The sequence below is a fragment of the Onychomys torridus genome, chromosome 1 (assembly GCF_903995425.1).
Source record: "Onychomys torridus chromosome 1, mOncTor1.1, whole genome shotgun sequence".
Classification (NCBI taxonomy): domain Eukaryota; kingdom Metazoa; phylum Chordata; class Mammalia; order Rodentia; family Cricetidae; genus Onychomys; species Onychomys torridus.
Window position 1 is genome coordinate 36,014,682 of NC_050443.1, and position 23,644 is coordinate 36,038,325.

The 23,644-nt window shown below is 40.9% G+C and overlaps 1 protein-coding gene across 1 annotated transcript in view; it reads left to right on the forward strand.

Moving 5' to 3' along the window:
• Positions 1–23,644, forward strand: part of Slc17a6 (solute carrier family 17 member 6) — a 42,656-nt gene that overhangs the window by 8,187 nt on the left and 10,825 nt on the right. Inside the window, exons 5-8 of the mRNA XM_036185131.1 lie at positions 16,159–16,273; positions 17,404–17,491; positions 18,877–18,963; positions 21,543–21,685. Coding sequence (XP_036041024.1) covers positions 16,159–16,273; positions 17,404–17,491; positions 18,877–18,963; positions 21,543–21,685 — 433 coding nt within the window. The remainder of the gene's footprint in view (positions 1–16,158; positions 16,274–17,403; positions 17,492–18,876; positions 18,964–21,542; positions 21,686–23,644) is intronic.

Below are 23,644 nucleotides of genomic sequence, written 5' to 3' on the forward strand. Positions count from 1 at the left end.
TTCTCAATGGAAATAAACAGCCCATTGGACTTCTCCATTTTGTTAAGTGACTGCAGCTTTGCTCTTGGTCGGGATTCAGACTCTGGGTCATTTTATTGATCAAATTCTAAGTATTTTTCTTTCCTGTTTATTAAGAGGTGTTGCTGAGGGAGTCAAGAGGGAAGACCTTCGGTTCAATGGAGCGCTTCTTAAGCTCCACTCCTTGTTTTTCCTTGAGTCATCCTGGTAGTGGTGGGAAGATGTTAGTCACCTCCATGGAGGGCCTTAAGGTGGATTTCAACAGACTCCTTTTAAAATTTGTAGGGTTTTAAGATGAGACCATATTTAAAACAGGGATAAAAATGTTGGGGCGAATTGATTTTCTTCTAAATAGTACAGGACACGTGAGACTCAGAGTAATTTAGATGCTTACATATATGGAGCTGCCCAGGACTGTATTTGTCCTGTATCTAGGGTATTGTAAAGGGCTGTGGCACCTCATTAATTACAGGGACATAACCTGGTTTTTGTTTGTTTGGCTGGTTGGGTTTTTTGGGGGACAGGGGGTTGTTTGTCTGTCTGTTTGTTTTGCAAAACATAACTAAAGAAGGCCAAAGAAATTTGGTGGGTATGTTTCAAAATATAACAATGTAATTGTATGTGTCATTATCATTGGAACATTTTTTAAAGTTCCCCTAGCCGCTCTATCCTTTCTATCTCTCACCACACTATACCCACCAGCAGTAGCACAGGCTATCTTCTTTTTCTCTTGGTCTAACACCCTCTTTTTCCCCAATAAGTGTTAGCTACATCATTGCAGAGTCTTATCTGTGCTTCCTTGTTTGTATTTTAATGCTGACATTGCTACTATCTTGAAGATTACATGACCATCATGCATATTTGGCTAAAGAAATAAATCAAGATTCATTCTCCAAAGCCAAACCTTATGACTTCAAAATCCTGAATATGCCATTTAATAACTTTAGGACACAAAAGTCTTCCCCCTTTTGTCTTCTTGTCGAAACCGAAGTACCAACCTCATTTTGCTGTTCTGACAGCTAAAGGATAGGGTACATCAGTAAGTAATCATTGGTTGCTGTCATTTGTTACTGACACAACCCTAAATTTAAAAAATAAAAAAAAAATGAAGGAAGGAAATACTCTCCAATCATTGATCTTCTTTGTCTCAGAATTCACTTCGGCTCTTTCCACTGTGGTAGCAACATATTCATATGTTGCATTTCTGCTCTAAGAATCCATTCTCCCAAACTGATTATTTAGAATTAAATGACTGTTTACTAAAATTATACAAATTTCATTTGAAAGGGTAAAAATAGCTATTTTTAAATGGAAGTTTTAGTCAAACATGTAGAGAGTGCTGGGAATTCTATGCATTTTGTCTTTGAGTTCTAGTCTGGTATAAACACATCTAGAGAAAGTCTTGAAGTGGGGGTCAGACTTCTGCTTGGAAAACTGAAGTCATTTCTCTCTTCTGTCCTCTAAGAAAGATCACTCCACAGTGCATCATTTTGTCTTTTTCAGGCATTTCTTGTCTTTATCACTTGACTTTTGCTGCAGAAAAAAAGTTTCAATTTTTAAAATGTTCATTTGGCTAAGCGATGGTGAGCTATATATACTTCCTTGCAGCATGGTCTTCTCTTCCGATGGGAGATCCTGTTAAAGCTGGACAGAGTTCATCGGGCCCAACTCTCCCATCTTACAGAATTGAGCATGAAATACAAAGTCAGCGAGGTGGTGTTTTTTTCTAGGTTGCAAAGGGACCCAGTCTAGAGCTCAGGCTCCTGCAGTGCAGGACTATAAGCTAATTCCAGGAGTGTAGCATCTCTGCTTACCATGGTGTGCTCCATTGTGAAGTTCCCTTGCAGCAGCAGGCTGAGCCATCTGCTCCTTGAATGAAGGACTCCAATCTGTCATGCCTCAAATCCAGGGGATAAATTCATGAATTAGGGATCACAAGCCCAAGGGATGCTTAGATTTGTCTCTTCTTGTTGTTGTTTTGTTTGTTTTCTTTTTGAGTAGAAGAAGCACACATACACACTGTGGGTGTATGTGTGTGTGTTTCTCTCTGTGTATATCTGTGCATATGTGTCTGTGTCTATGTGTCTCCTGTGTGTGTGTGTGTGTGTGTGTGTGTGTGTGTGTGTGTGTGTGTGTGTGTGTGTGTGTGTGTGTGTGTGTGTGTGCTGTGTCTGTGTCTCTCTGTGTGCCTCTATTGTGGCTGTGTGTGTTGGTGTGTATGTGTGTTGTGTGTGTGTGTGTGTGTGTGTGTGTGTGTGTGTGTGTGTGTGTGTGTGTGTGTGTGTGTGTGTGTGTGTCTGGGTATCATTGATGTCTAAACTCCTTTGCTACAGTGTGAATCTGTTTTCTCTGAAGAGTTGGACTTGACAACGGCTCAGAGGAGTGGTTGAAGTTCCATGGAAGCACAGAGGCATTTTGTTCTTTTGCTCCCCACTTATTTATCCCTTTGCCCAGCTGAGCTCCTGGAAGATTGCAGCATGGCTGGAAGAAATTTAGACCTTTTATATGCAAAAAAGAAGAGATCCTCCCTTGGGGTGATGACTAATATAACTCCATTCATTTTCTTAATATAAAAGAGACAGGAATATATAGCAAAAAGATGAAAATACCAAATGCATGCTTTAGAATTCTTTACCAATGTGCATTTTCCTTTATAAAAATAAAATATTTTAGGTAGATTTTTCCAGCTTCCCTGATTCTAAAAAAATGTTTTGTTAGTTTGATTTTTAGAAAGAGAAGAATGACATTTTTAACATTAACAACTTCACATTGTCTCGGATCTAGATCTAAACAATTTTTGCTAGTTCTTTCACCTAAGAAATCAGGCATCAAAGGCGCACTCAACTAATATATCAGAATGAGCTCTGGGAATGAATTCCTACAATCTGACACCAAATGTACATAGTCACTATAACCCATGTCTCTATCTATGTATGTATCTACTGGTATCTGCTTTCTTTTTTTTATCATGTATTTCTATCTTTCATCCATCTATCTATTACCTACCATCTATATCTAACATTTGTCTGTCTCTCTCTTCCTGTATGTCTACTTACCCTTTCATTGCAATGTCCAGATGTCCTTTCTTAGCCCTCAGTGAGAAATATTTTCAATGTCTTCTGCATGAGAAAATCGTTCAAGCTTCAGGCATAAAGCTTGCTGCAGGGGTCCACCATCCTCAGTGGTGGAAGTGGTTTCTAGGGTACCCAGTCTTTTGGGGCCAAAGGTTAGCTTTTCTATCTCATTCACCTAGTAGCCTATCACATGCCTAGCTGCTTTGCCATTGTGGGCCCAATAGGTTAGGTACCTGGGGTAATGGAACCTTTTATTATTTTTTTCTAAGAAAAGAAAATACCCTTTACCACAAGATGAATGATGAAAAGATAGACCGGAGTGGGAGGAGTCTCCAAGGACTTGCCCAGGCTTTGCTGACAGAGGCTTTTCTTTCTCTCCATTCTGCAAACCCCTCACCCCCTCCCTGCTCTGGTTTCTACATTGTACCATTCTGTCGCTGCACTGCAGTTCCTGGGCGGGGGTAGCGGGGAGGGTTTTACAAGAAAGTCAGGTAGGCAGCTGGTAGGATAATTTTCCCGCTGCCTTATGCCACCATTGGGGCAGTCTAATTTCTCTGTCGTGAGTGATGAAGTCATTTTTACAACTTAATGATGTACCAAGGGACCTAGAGGGCTGCCTCCAGCCTGTGCAATCCTTTTTTTTTTTTTTTTTTTAATATGGAGACAAGCATCAGATGTGACAAAGGGAGGTGCCCAGGCCCTGATTTGATTAGATTAAATAGATTAAAACTGCCTGAATCAGTCTATTCTTGCAAACTCTGCAGGAGGGAATTAGTCCACACCTGGGGTGAGAACAGGAGTCTCCTCTTAAGTGACAAGCCTTACCCAAATGGCAGCGAGCTGATTGACTTAGGGAAGATGGATGTCCTCTGCATGGGTGACAAGCCACCAGCTTTCCTGTCTGCAGGGCAAATCTTTCTGGGGTACAAGTGATTCTCCAGGGTGTTGGGGGCAGGAGATCACAGAAATGTGTACAACTGAGAAATTTCCATCTCCCCCCTAGCAGCCGAGGTGCATGTCAATCATGCATGGGTCATCTATGATGGAGAGATTGTTTGCATCTCCAAAGTTTCCATTCTCCTGAGGGGCACAGAGTCTCCTCCCATTACTCCTAAGCCAGTCCTGCATGTGACTGTAGAATGTGTGACCATTTCATGCATTAGAAAAAATGGAATGTGGGGGAGGGGCTGGGAGGAGTTGGGGGAAGGGAAGGAATATGATCAAAATGTTTTGTATAAAATTCTCAAAATTTTAACAAGTTCTTTTAGAAAAGAGAAAAAATAGTGTGTGCCAGTGCCTGTGTGTGTGTGTGCCTGTGCCTGTGTGTGTGTTTGTGTACCTGTGTGTTCACATGTGTAACATGGAAGTGAAACTCAATAGAAATTAGCCCTTCACTTGAAAGGACTCAAAGAATTCATTTTTTCCGTGTTATTTGAGATAAGGAAACAATAAGGAAACCAAATTTAGGTTGTTTTTATATAATTAATCATTTTGAAAAACAACTTCAATAAGCAAATACCCTTGTTTATGTCATAGATTTTCATACTATTCTTTGAAAAATTAAGAGCACCCATAAGTTTCTAATGCTTTTGTAGAGCAATAAAAACAATAGATTACACATTAGTTGATAAATTTCATTCCATTTTGTTCTGATTAAATTTCTAACAGCCATTATCTGACTCACAACCACACCATGTGTGGGTTCCTGTCTTAGAAGTTGGCTGTGGGCTATCCAAAAGAAGTTGAAACAACACAAAATGTCTGTCTACTTTAGATCCATCTTGCTTTCTATTTCAGAAATTTATTTAGTAAAGAAAGTTCTTTGGTTCATTATTGAAATGTGTACTTTATTGGAAGCTTTTATTTACAGTTGAGAGATTCCAGTATATATTTAAATATGTGATAGAAACATAACACATTTTTACATGCTATGGAGAAATGACTTTTACAATTCAAAAACTAAAAGTGAACCAAATTGACAAGCATTCATTTCAGATAAATTTCCTTATTTTAGAAAATACTTTTAATATGAAGTTGAATATTTCTTTTCCTGCTCATTCTTCACCCTCACATAGAGAAAAAGACAGACAACCTCAATTTCTTTATTTAAAAGGACTACTAAGCAAACAAAAAGGAGTACTAAGCCCTTGAATATATATCCAAATTCAAAGATTAATTTATAAATATGCAATTAGTGAGTCATATTACCTTAAAATTCTGTAACACAAATTCATTAAAATGTTCTTAGATAACTATCTTGTTTCGAATAGTGAAATGCATTGGTCTATGGAAAAACATTTAAAGCACACTTTAGAGGAACTTAAAAACACCAGGATCATGAAAGTCAGTTGGTAAGCACTAAAAACCTGCATGTGGGCCTAAGGATGCCCAACAGTGATGTCACTTAACGAAGAAGGAAAGAGACTTCACAGCTGAATCAAATAGAACAAGAATCTAGCTTTTCAGGAGCTGCAGAGATAGATGGCTCGGAAGTACGAGAACCTCTGTTCCTGCAAAGCATGGGTTTGGCTCCCAGCATCAACACTTAGCACATCAAGATGGTCAGTAATTCCAGCGTCAGGTCATCTGCCTGCCTCTAAGGGCTTCTGCACATATGCCAAGCACAGAAACTCCTAAAGGCACACACAGTTAAAAATAATACATAAATTCCTCTTTTAAAAGCATCTAGCTTTTAGACAAAAGCAAGGAACAGGGGTGGCAGCCCCTCTGAGTTGAAGCACAGGAGCTCTGGCAAGCAGAAGGGAGTGAGTGTGGCTGAGGAACTTTCCAGGCCTATGACTGGTTACTTAGCAGCAGGATTTACCTCCTTCTACAAAGTGTGGAGGGCTTTAGGAAGGCAGAAAGGGAAAGGAATTTGGTTTACAAACCATGTTCCTAATTGTTCTGCTTTTCCCCCAGAGGAACACGTAGACTTAGAGGCAGACACAACTGTCCACATCACTTTGTGTTCTTGTCCTTCTCCCTCACAATGGCCCTGTCTGGTGAAAATCTGGACACTTCATTTGCTCATGAAGGAAACAAGCATACAATTAGCTGAGTTACTTTCCACAACATGACTGAAGAGTAAGAGATGGAGCCAAGTGAGACCCTAGGAGGTCTGATTTCAAAATGATGTTTTTTTGCTAAGCACACTGCTCCTATTAATTTAATTGTGTGGTCTGTTTATGCATCATTTGGAACAGGATCTCTAGGTTGTCACATCTGTTTGTTAGCTATGAGGCATCCTCTTGTCTCCACTTCTTGACACACCACAGGCAAGATGACATTTCTGAGTCTCACTGCCTGGAATTTCTGGGTTCAGGAGATTTGAACTCAGGCGTTCATGCCTGTACTTTAACCCAGCAACTATATCAAGCAAAGTCTTTTTCACCAGGCATACCCTAGATTCCAATCCAGTCCTGGCAACCTGCAATCATCTAGGGAAAGTAGTTCAGCCTCCTAGAATTGACAGGACATTAGAACAACAGCCTGTCACTTTAAAAGTTAAAAAACAGGCTGGGCGGTGGTGGCACATGGCTTTAATCCCAACATTCAGGAGGCAGAGCCAGGCAGATCTCTGTGAGTTCAAGGCCAGCCTGGTCTACAGAGTAAAACCCAGGACAGGCACCAAAACTACATGGAGAAACCCTGTCTTGAAAAACAAAAACAAAAACAAAAACAAAAACAAAAACAAAAACAAAAAAAGTTAAAAAACAGAAAAATAAACAACATGTTAGAAGGTATTGAGGCAGAGAAGACTCAAAGAGCAAAGATTTGTTATTGCTTACACACCAGGTCATTGATACACGTTTGTTAGGGTCTTTGCACAAATGTATAATTGCTCATTTCATAAGAACATGTCCTCTATCCAAAACATTCTACTGTCTCACATAGCTTGAACAAGCACATACCCAGGCTGTATTCTCCCAGACATAAACTCGAGAGGGGATGGAGAGAAAAAGAACTTATTGGTTAAGTCTTATTAAAAAAAAATGTTGTTAAGCACTTTAGGAACATCTGTCAAAGAAGACCAACTTGAAATCAAAGTATTTGTGTGTGTGTGTGTGTGTGTGGTGTGTAAGAGAGAGATATAGATAGATAGATAGATAGATAGATAGATAGATAGATAGATTAAAGAATAAATGAATTAAGGCAGAAAGACAAGTGGAGGGTTACAAAGCACTATCCACTTTCAAATATCATTATTTACTTTCTGTCATATGTGTTTGAGAGACCATAGGGCACAGATTACGAGACTAATGGATCTCAATCGATTGAGTGTTACTTAATGGGAAATAGTATTCCCGCTACATTTGTCCCACGCACTTTAAGCATCTAGAACTTCAGTAGGACATGAAACCACTGTGCATTTTGCAGTCATTGAAAATAATTTAATCTCCATGGTACTCCCTTGACTGGACTTTAATGTTGACACAAGTATAAAAAGTGAGACCTAGAAATGCCAGTGATGACCACGAGCGTCCTCTGTAGGAAACTAGTTTGTATTTGAATTCTTTCACTGTAACTACTGAATTTATGTTCTTTTAAAAAAGATTTATTTATTTCTATTTGTATACACACATACCTACATGGGCTAGAAATGGTGACAGATCCCCAGAAACTGGAGTTATAGTGCTTGTCAGCACCAGCACAGATGCTGGGTACTGAATTCAGGAGCTCTGGAAGAACAGCAAGTGCTCTTTACCACTGAGTTATGTCTCCAGCTCCATATTTAATTGGCACAATGTCAGGTGGTGTAAGTGTCTCAAGCAAAATATGCTTGCTGTTTAGCCACTCTGACTAGCAGCATAGGCAAAATCAGGCTGGAAACATGGTTCTTACCCCTCTTTTACTATGATAATTTTGTATTTTGAAGACAGCTCAGTCGGTAAAAAGCTTGCTGTTTTCAACAGGACCTGTGTTTGATCCCCAGAACTCATGTAAAAATGCTAGGTGTGGTGGTAGGCTCTTGTAACCCCAACACCAGGGAGGCAGAGACAGGTGGAATCCTGGAGCCTACTTGTTGGCCATCTGGCCTAGCCTAACAGTGAGTTCTAGGCTGTTTCTGTCTCATAAAACAGGGATGACCCCTGCAGAACAACACCCCAGGTTGTTCTCTGGCCTCCATCTCAATGTACACCTGTGTGCACAGGCACCCACAAGCACACAGACACACACAGACACAACATCTTTCATTCCAGCGTGTGCTTCTGTTTTCCCTTGTTTCTGCCCTCTGTGAGGAAAGGCCCATACTGTGGGCCTTCCTCTACATGGACCGACCCCCTTTTGTGGTGACTAGGGTTACTCAGCACTGTTCAACCAGTGTCTCTCAGGGCAGAACCAGCAAGATCACTGGAATTCTGAAAAATGCAGTTCTCAGGTCCACACATTCCCCTGAGTCTGAAACTGAGCCTCAGAATTTACTTTAGCAAGCCCTTCTCCCATCATCATGCTGGCTGCCATGTAGATGCCACAGTGCTAAACTGTTCTGGGCATGTAGCTCCTTCTCCCAGTCAGCTCTCTCTACACCTGCCATTTCTTTACAGAAATCTAGACTTCCTTCACAAAACGTCAACTGCATTCATAATGATCTGTTCTGACTGATAGTGACGTCCAGATGTCCTTAGAACTTCATCAGGGACAGGGACAGTTCTGTATGCGGGTATGTGGTGTGTGTGGTGGGGGTGGGGAGCATGCTAGACTCCAGTCCTCACTCCCAGCTCTGCCGCTACCACCTTCCTCTCAATAAGGCTGTTGTTTGTCAAAGGTTTTGTTAACATCTCTGCTTCTGGCACTTTTAGTATTAGTGCATCACTGCTGCTCTGACAATATAGTTGAGTTTAGTGATAGAATGTCTGAATTCTACAAATAGACCCAACAAGTATAAGTCACCATTCTCCGCTTTCTGTCGTTATGACCTGGGGAGCTGTTAAGGTTCTCTGTGTGCTAGTAGTAGCATTTGTGCGGGAGGGCTAGCAGGAGCAGCTTTCTTAACAACAACAACAACAAATCCTGAAGGCTGCCATGGTGCACATATGAAAATCAGAGCACAACTTGGTGACGTTAGTTCTCTCTTCCCAACATGTGAGTCTCAGGAGTCAAAGACAGTCTTGGCAGCAAGTGCCTTTACCCTCTGACCCATCTCTATGGCCCCAGGACTAGCTTTTGAATGTCATTGCCAATGGGTTAAAGTGAGAATCTAGAGCTGACTCACACATTCCTTTCCATAATTGACTGACTCACATTGGTGGATACATTTTGTGTGCCAGACACCTGACGTTCATTTTGAACAACCTAGGAGCTACGTCAGCACACTTAGTTCCATGCTTGCCTTCTAAAAGCTAATACTCCTCAAATTCTTAGGATGCACTCAACACCCTTCTGCATGCATTGTGTATGGTCACAAATCTACACCACTGAGCCTGTTAACATTCATGTTTTGAAGACAGTGAATGAATCACAGACCCTTACACAAGCTGCCTTAGGTCCGTCTCTTGGTAACAAAGGTGACTTTTGAACCCAGACCCTATGGGGTTCTTAACCATGGCACGATGCTGATCTTTTTATTTTAATCACTACATGGTTCTTTTTTATTTATTAACCTATGATTGTTGAGTACATATTAATTTCATATACACATGGTTATTGCTATCACTCTCCACACAAGCATCCAATGTGCTTTGATACTCTTTGGAGTGCCTTTTACCTCTGCCTCCTGCTACTCTTCTTCCTCACAGTTCTTTCTGTACTACTGACTCTTCTGTACCTTTTATTTTGTCATAGTTGTTTAAGGATTTTGAACAGTGTACTTCAATCATATTGTCCTCTTCCACTAACTTTTCCCAGATCTATTGCCTCTTCCACACCCAAGACACATCAAAAGAGAAACAGCTTTGTGTTCTCTTTCTCCCCAAACCATTGAGTCCAACTTGTGCTGCCCATACACTCATAGGTATATCCCTTCCACTGGGTGTGTGGTCAACCTAGCATGGGATGCATCTTTAGAGAAAACTGACTCTCCCTCTCCAGCAGCTACTAAGTGCCAATAGTTCCTCAGTTAAGGATGGGACTTCATGCCCAACCCTACCTCCCATACTAGGATTTTTGTCTGTCTTGAGCTTGCAAAGGTTTTGTGCATGCTGTCACAATTGCTATGTGCAACTACCCTTTTGTTTTTCTTTTGTTTTTGAAAAACATGGTTTCCTTGTAGACATCTATTATCACAAATCTTTTAGAATTTTGTTTCCACATAGTTGAAAACCTGTAGAAGTTGCTTGCTTCTCCATGTCTGCCTTATTTCCCTTAATGTCTTCTATTTTCATCCAATTTCCTAAAAGTGGCATGATTTTGCTTTTCCTGTGGCTGAGTTACAGTCCATTGTGTATACACCTTATTTTTTTCAACTTGCTTTTGTTAGTGGGCATGAGGACTAATTCTGAATTTCAGCTATCTTGCATAGTTATGATAAACACATAAATACGTGTTTACAGGTGTCACATTTGGATGCTGCCATCATTTCCTTCAGATGTATGGCCAGGAGTGCCATAAGGTTCAATTCTAGCTATAGGCAATGAATCAGAAGCTGAGAGGTTTTCAGCTCGCCTGTCATACAGTTATTAAGTGACAAGACAGCATATTGCAAACATTGCAAACATTTATTTGCTATATATATGCCAGCCTTAATCTCCTACCCCCACTGTCAGTGGGTTTGGCCATTTGCTTCAGTGATATGAAAATATGATCATTTTTTTTTACCTCCTGGGTCATAGATCTCCAACCCTGATATTTTAGTAAGCCATTTACTCATTTCACCTTAGGGTCTTAGTCACCTCATCTGGTATGATCATTCCAAACTGTCACTTGTATGTATGATGTGACAGCCTTGGCCACATCCCCAGCCTCCTGTCCTATCCAAGTTCTCCAATCCTCTTCACTCATCATCTGCTCTGTTTCTCTTGGTTCCCTAATATCTTGTACCACATGTTCAGCCATCTTCAACAGTGCAATGTTTTCTGGCCCAGTCATGTGTCCTACAGTGACATTTCGGTCAAAGATGGACTACCTACTGTTTGATTATATTGCTAGAGCTCTAGCCATCCTTCACCTGTGTAGATGTGCTCTCTGTACAACGATAATGCCAGTCCATGCAGTTCTCAGACTAGTAAGCCAGGTAGGTACTTTATAGTACATACACAATACATAATACCATATGTGTGGTTGTCCATAATACATATGTCCTTATGCTTCATACCTTCCTTTCGCAATTTCTTTCTTCTTTGTTGTATTCATCTCCAAGACCCAGCAAGAAGGCTTTTCTGTGAAAGCTTAGCTTCCTGGTCACCCTCAATAGAGTATGTTTTCCTCTTGTGTTTGTTAGACTTTGGCGGATGCTGCTTCTGGATTTCTTGTTTTTCTCCTTCCCTCTCCCAGTGCATGATGGTCCTTACTCATGCTCCTTAAATATCAGTAATATCCTTCACCAAAGAGCAAGGGCTATGTTCAAATGTCAGCTTGACTACTTGCCAGCTTCTTGGCCAATCTTTCTGAGGCACTGTCCTTATTTGTAAAATGAGATGAAAAGGGACTCTAACTCAGGAAGTTAGTTCCTCAGAAGATTAGCTGAGTTCCTAGAGTTGGAGGCAGTACAGCCAGTGCTCTGAGAATCTTCCTTCCCTATCCAAGCACAATACACTGCTCTATATCCAGCCAAACAAGGGTTTGAAGCAGTGTATATAGGGGACCATGGATAGAAAAGCCTCATCGGTTCTGGTACAGTGTGAAGAGAAAGTACAAAGGCTTTCCACACAGGGCGAGAATCCTGCTGCTTCAAAATTGAATTACTTTGATACTCATTTGCATAGCAATTATATAAAATTAAATAAGATCCTAATTTCATTTACCTTCAAAAAGTTTGATACACTTTATCCTACTCAGTGAGAATGAAATCGACATCCTTTCTGAAGCAACGGCAATGATTAGAATAACAGGTGAGGGATGTATAACTTAGACACATTCGGAGATTGTTGTGTGGTTAGAGATCTAGAAACCCTAGAGGCTGAAGGTGGACTCTGCAGGAAAGGAAATGTACAAGGACTGTGTTTCTAGGTGTAATATGAGTGAATTAATACCTGTGCTGACCAGACCTTTAGTGGTTGTGGAATTACAACCTGTGAGTTCTTACCATGCTTTCCCTCAAATAAGCTTTTATTAAATTTATCTCTGATTGTGGTTGGCATTCAGCAAATAGTTCATAACTGATTCCACTTTGGGGCTGATTTTGTCCCCTAAGTAAAATTTGGTAATTGCTGCAAACATTTTCTGTTGGGGTTGGTTGGGAAGAAGTATGCCATTGGTATCTCTTGGGTAAAGTTCAAGGATGTAACCAAACATCACTTCATGCATGAGCAGCATCTTACAACTGAGGATTATCCCTACAGAATGTCAGTAGTTCAGAAGCTGAAACTCAGAACTAATGAAAGGTATAAAACTTCACCTCTTTCCAATGAATTTAATGACAGTGCCATTTTGAAACTCTTCCCAACAGAAAGAAGGTCATGGCAGGAAGTTATTTTCATAGAAAGTAAATTTAATCCAAATTATCCCCAAAATAGCTACAAGAAGACAAATGTGCTAGACAAACCAGATAAAACTGTTTACCCCTCCCCGATCTTAGCATACCATATCATCTTTGAGTCCAAATGGAGCATGCCTATTCAGCAGCTGTGGCAGAGCAAAGAGGGCACAGAGGTGGGACAAGCAATCCTCAGTTCCAGAGCAGGGGTGGGGGGGGGGGGTGGAGACGTGGTTCCAGATTTTCAAGAAAATTATCTTTATTTTTTTATTTTATTTTTTTCTTTATTATGTGTTTTAAATTTTATACATCAGCCATGGGTTCCCCTCCTCCCCCCTCCAGCCCCCACCCCCACCTTCCCCCCAGGCCCTCCCCTCCATTCCCATGTCCTCCAGGATCAAGGTACCCCTGGGTATTCATTTAAACCTGGTGGATTCAGTACAGGCAGGTCCTGTCACCTCCTTCCAGACTGAGCAAAGTGTCCCTGTGTAAGCCCAAGGTTCCAAACAGCCAGCTCATGCACTAAGGACAGGTCCTGGTCCCACAGACTGGGTACCTCTCAAACAGATCAAGCTATTCAATTCTCTCACTTATCCAGAGGGTCTGATCCAGCTGGGGGCTCCACAGCCTTTAGTTCATAATTCATGTGCTTCCATTCGTTTGGCTATTTGTCCATGTGCTTTTTGCAACCTTAGATTCAAAAATTCACACTCTTGCAGACCCTCCTCTTTCTCGACAGTTGGACACCTGGAGCTCCACTTGGGGCCTGGATGAGGATCTCTGCATCCACTTCCATCAGTTATTGGACGAGAGTTCCAGCACGACAGTGACAGTTAGGGTGCTTGGCCATCTGATCACCAGACTAGGTCAGATCAGGCTTTCTCTCGACCATTGCCAGCAGTCTATAGAGGATGTATCATTGTGGGTTTTTGGGGACCTCTCCAGCACTCTGCCTATTCCTGTTCTCATGTGGTCTTCATTTATCATGGTCTGTTATTCCTCGTTCTCCCTTTCTGTTCTTGATCCAGCTGGGATCTCCTGCTCCCCTAAGTTTTCTTTCCCTCAAATCTTGCCCTTCATTACTCCCACTGTTGTCCAGGTGGTTCATGTAGATCTCATCCATTTCTCTGTCATTGGGTGATCCTTGGGTCTTTCCTAGGGTCCCATTTTCTAGGTAGCCTCCCTGGGGTTGTGTAGCAGTCTAGTCATCTTTGTTTTACATCTAGTATCCTCCTATGAGTGAGTACATACCATGTTTGTCCTTCTGAGTCTGGGTTACCTCACTCAGGATGGTTTTTTCTAGATCCATCCATTTGCCTGCAAACCTCATGATGTCATTGTTTTTCTCTGCTGAGTAGTACTCCATTGTGTATATGTACCATATTTTCTTTATCCATTCTTCAGTTGTTTCCAGGTTCTGGCTATTGCAAACAAAGCTGATACAAACATAGTTGAGCAAATGCCCTTGTGGTATGATTGAGCATTCCTTGGGTATATGCTATAGCTGGGTCTTGGGGGAGATGGATTCCCAATTTTCTAAGGAAGTGCCATATTGATTTCCAAAGTGGCTGTACAAGCTTGCATTCCCACCAGCAGTGGAGGAGAGTTCCCCTTGCTCCACATCCTCTCCAGCATAAGCTGTCTTCTGTGCTTTTGATCTTAGCCATTCTGACAGGTGTAAGGTGGTATCTCAGAGTCGTTTTGATTTGCACTTCCCAGATAATTAGGGATGTTGAGCAATTCCTTAAATGTCTTTCAGCCATTTGAACTTCCTCTGTAGAGAATTCTCTGTTTAGTTCTATAGCCCATTTCTTAATTGGACTGTTGGGCATTTTGATGTCTAATTTCTTGAGTTCTTTATATATTCTGGATATCAGCCCTCTGTCAGATGTGGAGTTGGTGAAGACCTTTTCCCATTCTATAGGCTGTTGCTTTGTTTTGTTGACCGTGTCCTTTGCTCTACAAAAGCTTCTCATTTTCAACAGGTCCCATTGATTGATTGTTTCTCTCAGTGTCTGTGCTACTGGTGTTATATTTAGAAAGTGATCTCTGGTGCCAATGCATTCAAGAGTACTTCCTACTTTCTCTACTATCAGATTCAGAGTAGCTGGATTTATGTTGAGGTCTTTGATCCACTTGGACTTAAGTTTTGTGCACGGTGACAGATATGGATCTATTTGCAGCCTTCTATACATTGACATCCAGTGATGGCAGCACCATTTGTTGAAGATGCTTTCTTTTTCCATTGTACATTTTTGGCTTCTTTGTCAAAAATTATATGTTCATAGGTGTGTGGGTTAATGTCAGGGTCTTCAATTTGATTCCATTAGTCCACATGTTGGTTTTTATGCCAGTACCAAGCTGTTTTTATTATAGTAGCTCTATAGTAGAGCTTGAGGTCGGGGATTGTGATGCCTCCAGAGGTTATTTTATTGTACAGGATTCTTTTGGCTATCATGGGTTTTTTGTTTTTCCATATGAAGTTGAGTATTATTCTTTCCAGATCTGTGAAGAATTGTGTTGGTAATTTGATGGGAATTGCTTTGAATCTGTAGATTGCTTTTGGTAAGATCGCCATTTTTACTATGTTAATCCTGCCTATCCATGAGCATGGGAGATCTTTCCATTTTCTGACATCTTCTTCGATTTCTTAAGAAAATTATCTTTGACTGCCCCCATCTTTGACTGACAGCAAGAGAGCTGCCCTTCCGCAGGCCTTTGTGAACTCATTTATCAAGTTTCAGTAGCAGGTTAATAATCATTATGGCTCCTTCAGAAATTCAAGTTATTAACTGTTATACTAAACACATCTCTGGAAAAAAATTATAACATCTCTGAGGCAACCAACCCAGACTGAACTGAAAGGTCAAAATATGACTTGGTTAACCCTTTGGGTTAGCACATTGGGAAGAATGTGATCCTCAAAATTCTCTGCATGTGACCATTTCTGACATTCTCACTGAGAATGTGTTTTTATTCTTTAGAATGAAAATTATGGAAGCTTTAAAAAATGGCTAAATTAAATGAGAATTTTACTTGCAGAAAGAAAAAGTAACTTGAACATTTTTACTTCTAATTCTTTCTTACGTTGTTGTGGATAAATGGTCCTGTGGGTGTACTTGAGACAGAATCTGTTCACCTCTGTATCCCATAATAAAGAAAAAGGAGAGAAAAAAAGAGAATTGACATTGGTACATTAAGTAAGATAAACACCTGCTGTGAGGTGTAACCTTGACATGTCTGGAGCATTAAACGATGATTGCTTTTGGCCCATTCTTGTGTTTCTTGGACACCAAATAATGTATAACTTTCAGGTAACTCAAGGATCCATCTATGACAGCAAGGCGGTCTATATAAAAGAATTATTTTATTCTTTTAGGAGAACATCTACTTTAAAACTGGTTGTAGTGTTTCTCAACTGCTTAAGTTGACCTGAGAAGTTTCAAGCTGTCTGAGTCATGTTCAGTCACACGTGTTCCTATCTCTATCTTCCAGGGTCTTTGGGGCTGCAATATTGCTCACCTCTACCCTCAACATGCTAATCCCGTCGGCAGCCAGAGTACATTATGGATGTGTCATCTTCGTTAGGATATTGCAGGGGCTTGTGGAGGTAGGAACTACAGGGCGGCACCATTTCAACTTTGGAAGAAACTGAAAGCTGCAAGTTTATCTTTGTCTTCATAGATAAATAGATATTAACTGAACTGCATAATGTGAAAATAAAAATGGAAGCGTTGGGAATGTAAGGTGATCAATCTATCAGGTGCTCAAGCCCAGAGCTCTATGCATGTATGCTAACAGACAAGTGTTCCCCTACCACTGAGCTGCATCCCTAGGACTTGAAAGGATTTTTTGAAAGACTAATTTTTCAATGATTTTTTATTATGTGTAGGTAGGTGTGCATGTCTGCATGTGGGTATGAACATGTGAAGGCAGGTACCAGAGGAGGCCAGAGGCACTGGATTACCTGGAGCTGGAGTCATAGTCTGTTGTGGATAGAAGCAGGGAACCAAACTCAGGTTCAACTTGACTGCTGAGCCATCTCCCCAGCCCCCTTGAGAATTTTATCCTAAATCTCTGCTTTCATTTAATATACTGAAGTGTTTTGTTTAGCATATTCTTAGTCATGTAACTATACAATTGCTTCTTGATGTAGTATACTAAAGACTTTGAAGGAATGCCATTTAAAAACCCAAGTTTGACCAATGACCTGTCCCTTCTCTACATGGAGTGTGATGGAAACAGACAAATAAGATAAATATAAAAACACCAAGAGGATTCTTTCTTCTTCCAAAATGGAAAAAAAAAATATGATAGAATCAAAATGATAGAAAGGGCTAGTCATTGTTAATGTTAATTTCTAGAAGGCTGAACTCTTATTTACGGTCCTTATATTTGGGGATCAGTCATTGGAGTGCCTCACAAAAGGTGTCCAACTTTGACAAAGTGTTTAGAATCTCAGGTAAATCAGTTGGTAGACAGTCTTATCTTCTGCTCTAATAAGAAGAAAGCTAGGGTGAAAGAAAAACCTGATGGATGGGAGCATCTGAAGAGGCTGGGCAGTCATGCCTGGGTAAAAAGTCTCAAACGGAATCTCATGGGTTTGGTAAGAGTCTGTTGGTACCAGGGCCTCCCCCACCCCCAGCCAGTACCATTTGATTAGAATCAGGCTCAGGGGAGAGGATGTGCCAACTTCCAAATGGCCTTGCATTTTGAGTGCCCATGGTTGTTTTCCTACAGGGTGTCACCTATCCAGCCTGTCACGGGATATGGAGCAAGTGGGCCCCTCCTTTGGAGAGGAGTAGACTGGCTACCACCTCCTTTTGTGGTGAGCATTATGTTGCTGTGGGGGCTAACAGGAAAACCATGGAATGATTCACAATTTGATAAACCATTTGCAAAAGTATCTGCTGTTGACCTCTAGCTTAATTCTGTAATTCTCACTGGCATCTTTAAACTAGCTTTTCATTGTGCTTTGTATTATTTTAGAAGTTGGACCATTTTCAAACATATTAATTTCTGGTTTTATTCTTACTTGTTTATTTTTTATTTTTGAGATGGCTATATAGCAGTGGCTGGCCTGAAACTCCCTTCATAGACCAGGCTGGCCTTGAACTCATGGAAATCTATCTTCCTTTGCCTCCTGAGTGTTGAGATGAAAGGCATATGCCACCATACATGGCCACCTTTAAAAAAAAAAACAAAACCAAAAAAAACCACTTTTAGAACCAGATAGGCTGGGAAAGTTCCATTTCTAAATCAGACCAAGAGACAATAAAAATTCACTTTAAACTTCAAAGCTACTGTAAATAATGCACCAAATAACAAATTACCAGCAATATTATTACCTGTAGATACTGAATTTATAAACATTAAGGCTTACATCATAGACTTTAAATATTGCAGTTTTTGTTTCTGAGATACTGTTTTCACAATCATTTTTGATAATTTTTTTGTTTATTTAAATTTTTTTCATTTTACATGCCACAGCTCCCTCTCCCTCCCTTTCTCCCGCCCCCCCCTCCACGCCTCATGGAGGGTAAGGCCTCCCTTAGGGAGTCAACACAGGCTGGCATACCAAGTGGGGCAGGTCCAAGCCCTCCCCCACAGACAATTTTGATAAGTTTTTCAATGAAAGTGGAAAACGCCATGTGAAGATAAAACTACATGGCTGTATACAAGATAATACATGCCTTTCTAAAAGGATTTATTTATCTTTATCTGATCTGTTGGAGTGTTTTTGTGCATGGATGTAAGTGTGACATCTGTGTACTGAGCGCCCTTGGAGGGCAGAAAAGAGCATCGCATCCCCTAGAGTCGGAGTTATGCATGGTTGTGAGTCACTGTGTGGGTTCTGAGAACAGAACACAGGCCCTCTGCAAGAGCAATAAGTGCTCATAATATCTCTCCAGTCCACACTCTGGTTTCAGTTCTTTAAGTAGGTTATGTCCTGTCTACCCAGGTGGGATCCAAGATGTGGTCCTGTGGTTTTGTGTAAGGATGGAGGGTGGATATGTTTTGGTGAGGTGGAGTGCGTGCATGTGCGTGCATGCGTGCATGCGTGCGTGCGTGCGTGTGTGTGTGTGTGTGTGTGTGTGTGTGTGTGTGTGTGTGAAGCTGTTGTGTGTGTTTGTGTGAGCCAGTCCTGGGGCATGTGAAGAGAAAACTTATATTGCTCTCTCTTACCCACCTCTTTTGTCCCTTCCGCTCTAGGTTCCTATGCTGGAGCGGTCATTGCGATGCCTTTAGCTGGTATCCTCGTGCAGTACACTGGATGGTCGTCAGTATTTTATGTGTATGGTATGTTGCGTTTGTTTACAATAGAGTTAAGCAGAGGCTAAGGTGAACATGGTAGCCTACAATGAACAACCATGTTGCTTACTGAGACCCTGATATTGTATGGAGTGTTTATGCTTGTTATTGTGGGGAGAATAAGAGGCTCCTCTTTAAAAGCTGCTTAAGGAGAAGGAGCTAGCCCACCTCACCTCTCTTTTCCACTGTTGTTTCTTGGCCATTTTCCTGATCCTGCCTCCTCAAGCTGAAGGACTGTGGGAGGCAGGAAGATGGGGCTAATTCATCAATCAGTTTTGATACAGCATCAGTACTAACCAGTCACAGAAGGAGAAACTAAAGCCCACTGAGTCTGGTTGCTTCTGACAGATTTTTGTATCTGTGAATGCTCTGTATGTAAGCCATATATGTATTCCCACCCCCCATCCCGTGTGTGTGTGTGTGTGTGTGTGTGTGTGTGTGTGTGTGTGTGTGTGTGATGTGCATCATGTGCATGCCATGGCATGTGTTTGGAGGTCAGAGGTACATTTAAAGGAGTCAGTTCTCTCCTTCCACCCTGTGGATTTTGGGAATGGAACTCAGATGTAATAGAAAGTGCCCTCACTTCCTGGGCCCCTAGAGAGAACTTTTCCATTAGGTTTTCACAAGTGTCTGTGATTCAACACACTTTGTACTTTGTATAGCTACTTGCTACCCTGGTTTAGCTTAGTTTATGGCTCACTTGAAGATATGATGGGACTCTAAAGTCATAGACACATCTCAGATGTTAGCTGTTTCTTTACATTGAAAAGGAAATTTTCTAAAGAAAGAAAGGGGATGGGATTGGGTGGGTGGGAAGGTGGAGAAGATCTGGGAGGAGTTGGGGGAGTGGAAACTATGATCAGAAAATTATTTTCAATAAAAATATATTTTAAAAAGAATAGAAATGCTAATTTAAGTAAGCCATATGTCTCCTTGAATCTCATTTCATACTTACCATTAATGAAGAATCAAGGGATAAGCATTAGATAACTGAAAAATCACACAAAGAAAGCTTGCTTGTTGTCTGTGACAAAAACTGGATCTTGAATAACACATTCCATTTTTGTTTGAAGTTAATGGGCTAAAACTTGGACAGTGGAGTAGATGGGAAAAAGTAATAGGTACACAGCCCTAAGGGGCACAGGACACAGGACATGAATCTGGTTCAGGACAGTGACGAGCAGAGTGGCATACAGGACATGTGTGCTGAGTTCAGCTAGCTAGAATGAGCAGTTAGAGGCATGCTTGACCATTACATCAGAGGAACTCAGTGCTAGCCTTCATCAGACTGTAGAACTCTCAGTTATTATTATTTTTTGGGGGGGCGAAAACTTATAGGTGTTACTTTCCACTGGGCCTTGTAGTACGCACTGAAATCCCAGCACTAGAGGCTGAAGATTCTGATTTAGAGGTGAGGCTATAGCATATAACAGGACCCTGACTAGGAAAACTAAGGCCTATTCCATTTTGTAGTAGAGGTCTGGAGGGACTCTGTTGTTCATTGAATCATATAATCAATGAATGACACAGTTAGGATTTAAGTCTAGGAAAATCCTGCAAAAGCAATTCGAGATATATATATATATGAGATTCACACAACATCTGTCTTCAAATCACATTTGCTTCCATGTTCAGTAATTAAAGAAAAGAGAGCACACCAGAAGCCTTATACAGTGTTAAGGAAGATGTCTTAGAGACTAAGTAGACAAACGTGAAGTATTAGTGAGATCAAGAGCATTTAGATTGTTACCCAAGGGATAAAGAGAAGAGACTGAAAGAAAAATGCAGTGGCCAGCGGTGGGAAAGCAGGATAAATCAGTTAGACTTCCTCCTCCTGTTAATGCTTACATATTTGTAATGTACAGCAAGAATGTGTGTTCATAGTGAGGGTGATAAATAAAGAACAGGGTTGGAAGGGAGAGAAAAAAAAGATCAACACAGTCTGTGCTAGGATACACAGTATGTAGTCACATTGTTTGAAGTGCATCCAAATTAACTGTGGAGGCCTGTGTTCATCTAATATGGTTATTTAGGCTAGAGGACTCTTCTGTATTTTACTTCAAAACTGTTTATGACCTTTAGATGTGCTAGGTGGAGAGGGGAACAGACATTTCTCCCTTTCTGGAAATTTAAGCCACTTTTATATATTGAAGATCAGCAAATAAGAAAAGGGTTCACTTCTCACTCTGTGGGGTCCTCCGAAATGAATAACTTGATTTGGTCTTGTTCATATTCTTCTGCTGTATGGCATTGTGTCCAGCCTGGAACAGCTCAGTAACTGAATATGATGAGATGTCTACCTAAAATCCCACCTTCTATTATTTAATAGTTGCTTTTGAGTTTTTTGTATATCAGTGCTGCTTAATTAAAGACACAGAGATGAACCATGGCATCAGCTTTTGAGAATCCTGATGTCCAGAGGCAGAGGACAGGAAGCAGTAGCTAAAGTCAGCTACCCACACCACATCAAATGGTTCTCGCTGAGATTATTGTAGATCTTCAACCTTTAACTGTTAACTGTATTTCTGGTGACTGCTTTTGTTCTCCTTGTCAACCCTTTTTTGCAGGAAGCTTTGGCATGGTCTGGTACATGTTCTGGCTTCTGGTGTCTTATGAGAGTCCTGCAAAGCATCCTACCATTACAGATGAAGAACGTAGGTACATAGAGGAGAGCATTGGAGAGAGCGCAAATCTGCTAGGGGCAATGGAAGTAAGCATTTCATGATGGTGTCTATGGTTATTTTTACTGCTCATCTCACCTTCCTGGATTAACTGTGTTACAGTTCCTTATTAAATAACAGAGTCTGGCACCAATCTCTCTCTCTCCTCTCTGTTTCTGCCTGTCTCTGTCTCTGTTTCTCTCTCTCTCATTTCCTCTGACCTTCCTCAGGAATGATTGCTATCTTTTCCATTTCTTTTTCAAAGAAAAGCAGATGGGTTAGAGCAGTGATTCTGAACCTATGGGTTGTGACCCCTTTGACAAGCCTCTATCTTCAAAAAAATTCACTTTACAATTTATAACAGTAGCAAAATTACTATTATAAGGTAGCAACAAAAATAATTTTATGGTTTTGTGGGTCACCACAACATGAGGAACTGTATTAAAGGGTCACAGCTTTAGGAAGGTTGAGAACCAGTGGGTTAGAGGAACGGTGTATCTGGGTTTCTACATCCCATTGCCTTAAAGGCACTGCATCTTTCTTCTTATCAGGTTTCACATGTTCCTGTCACTTCCAAATAAATTTCAAAATAAGATCAAATGAAAGTAGAACTTGTATTTCAAGTTCTTTTGAACATTTCTGGACCAAATTCTGCATACAACAAAGCAGGCAGCATAGTCACATATTGTTTTGTCTGAACACTGCTAACACAATCAACAATGGTTCTCTGACATCAGCAGCTGCATTGCCCCAGATATCTGTGGCCAGGGAGTTCTCACAGATAGCACCAAAAATACCCCAGAGAGAGAACTAAAAAAGGAAGAGAGAAAACCGAGTACCATGGACAGCATCCCAGTGTGCTTCTTAAAGGAGCCAAGAGCCATGCATGCTCAAGTGGGCAGGAGAATGTGATGTATTTTGACCAGCAGCAAGGGAATCAGCAGACAGGGAGTACGGGAAGGTTCAAGGAATGTGTCTCAGGGATGTGGCCCATTTCTTTCAGACTTTGGGAGCAATAGCCTGGCCTGAGAATGTTCAAGGTCTGGGCTTGAATTATAGCCTGCTAAAAAGGTGTGCAGTATGGGCCACAGATGAGGACTGTGTTCCTCAGGTCCCAGAAGGCTTGGAGACAGGTACAACCATAGCTGACACCTTGTCCTGTTTACTTTTATTTTTCTGGACAGTGTCAAACTTTTGTCCCATGAATGTGCCATATTCCCTTCTGTAGAGATCTACCAGAGCTAACACAATCAACATTGACTCAGTGACACTGCCCAACTCATGGCCATATTCAAACTTCTAATACTCAGTCCACCTAACACCTGTAGGAATCATCCTGCCTTCAAAGTCTTATGTAGTAACTTGCTCTGGGTGTGGATCTGATGAAAGATCACAGGTCACAGCCAACTGTATGACGTAAATTTATTATGTTGTTCTCCAAGGAATAATTTTGAACATGATATAAATACAGGAAAACATAGGGATCATAAATGGACAAGTTGCTGTCATAACCACATACCCCAATCAGCTGAATAAATAGCACATTGTCAGAATGCTATACGTCTGCTTGTAGTTCCCAGTGATTTTTAAGGCACAAAGTAAGATAGTTGGGGCTGGAGAGATGACTGTGTGGTTAAGAAAGAATACTGGCTGTTCTTCCAGAGGACTAGAGTTAAATTCCCAGCACTCACAGTGTAGCTCACAGCCCTCTGTAATTCCAGTTCCAGAGGATTGGACACCCTCTTCTGGCCTTGGTGGGCACCTGGCGCACATGTGGTACACAGACATTGAGGCAAAATATGCATATATATAAGATAAATTAATCTTTTAAAAATTAATACTTTTCTCTTCCTGTTGGGAAAGTGATTTACCATATGAAGAATATAATTTCAGGGAAGATCTTGCTATGAGCAAAAAAGTACCCTCCCAGCAGAAAAAAAACAAACAAACAAAAAAAACCACAGTATTGACTCTTACTTATTTATTCCACACACAGAGGTATCCCAATG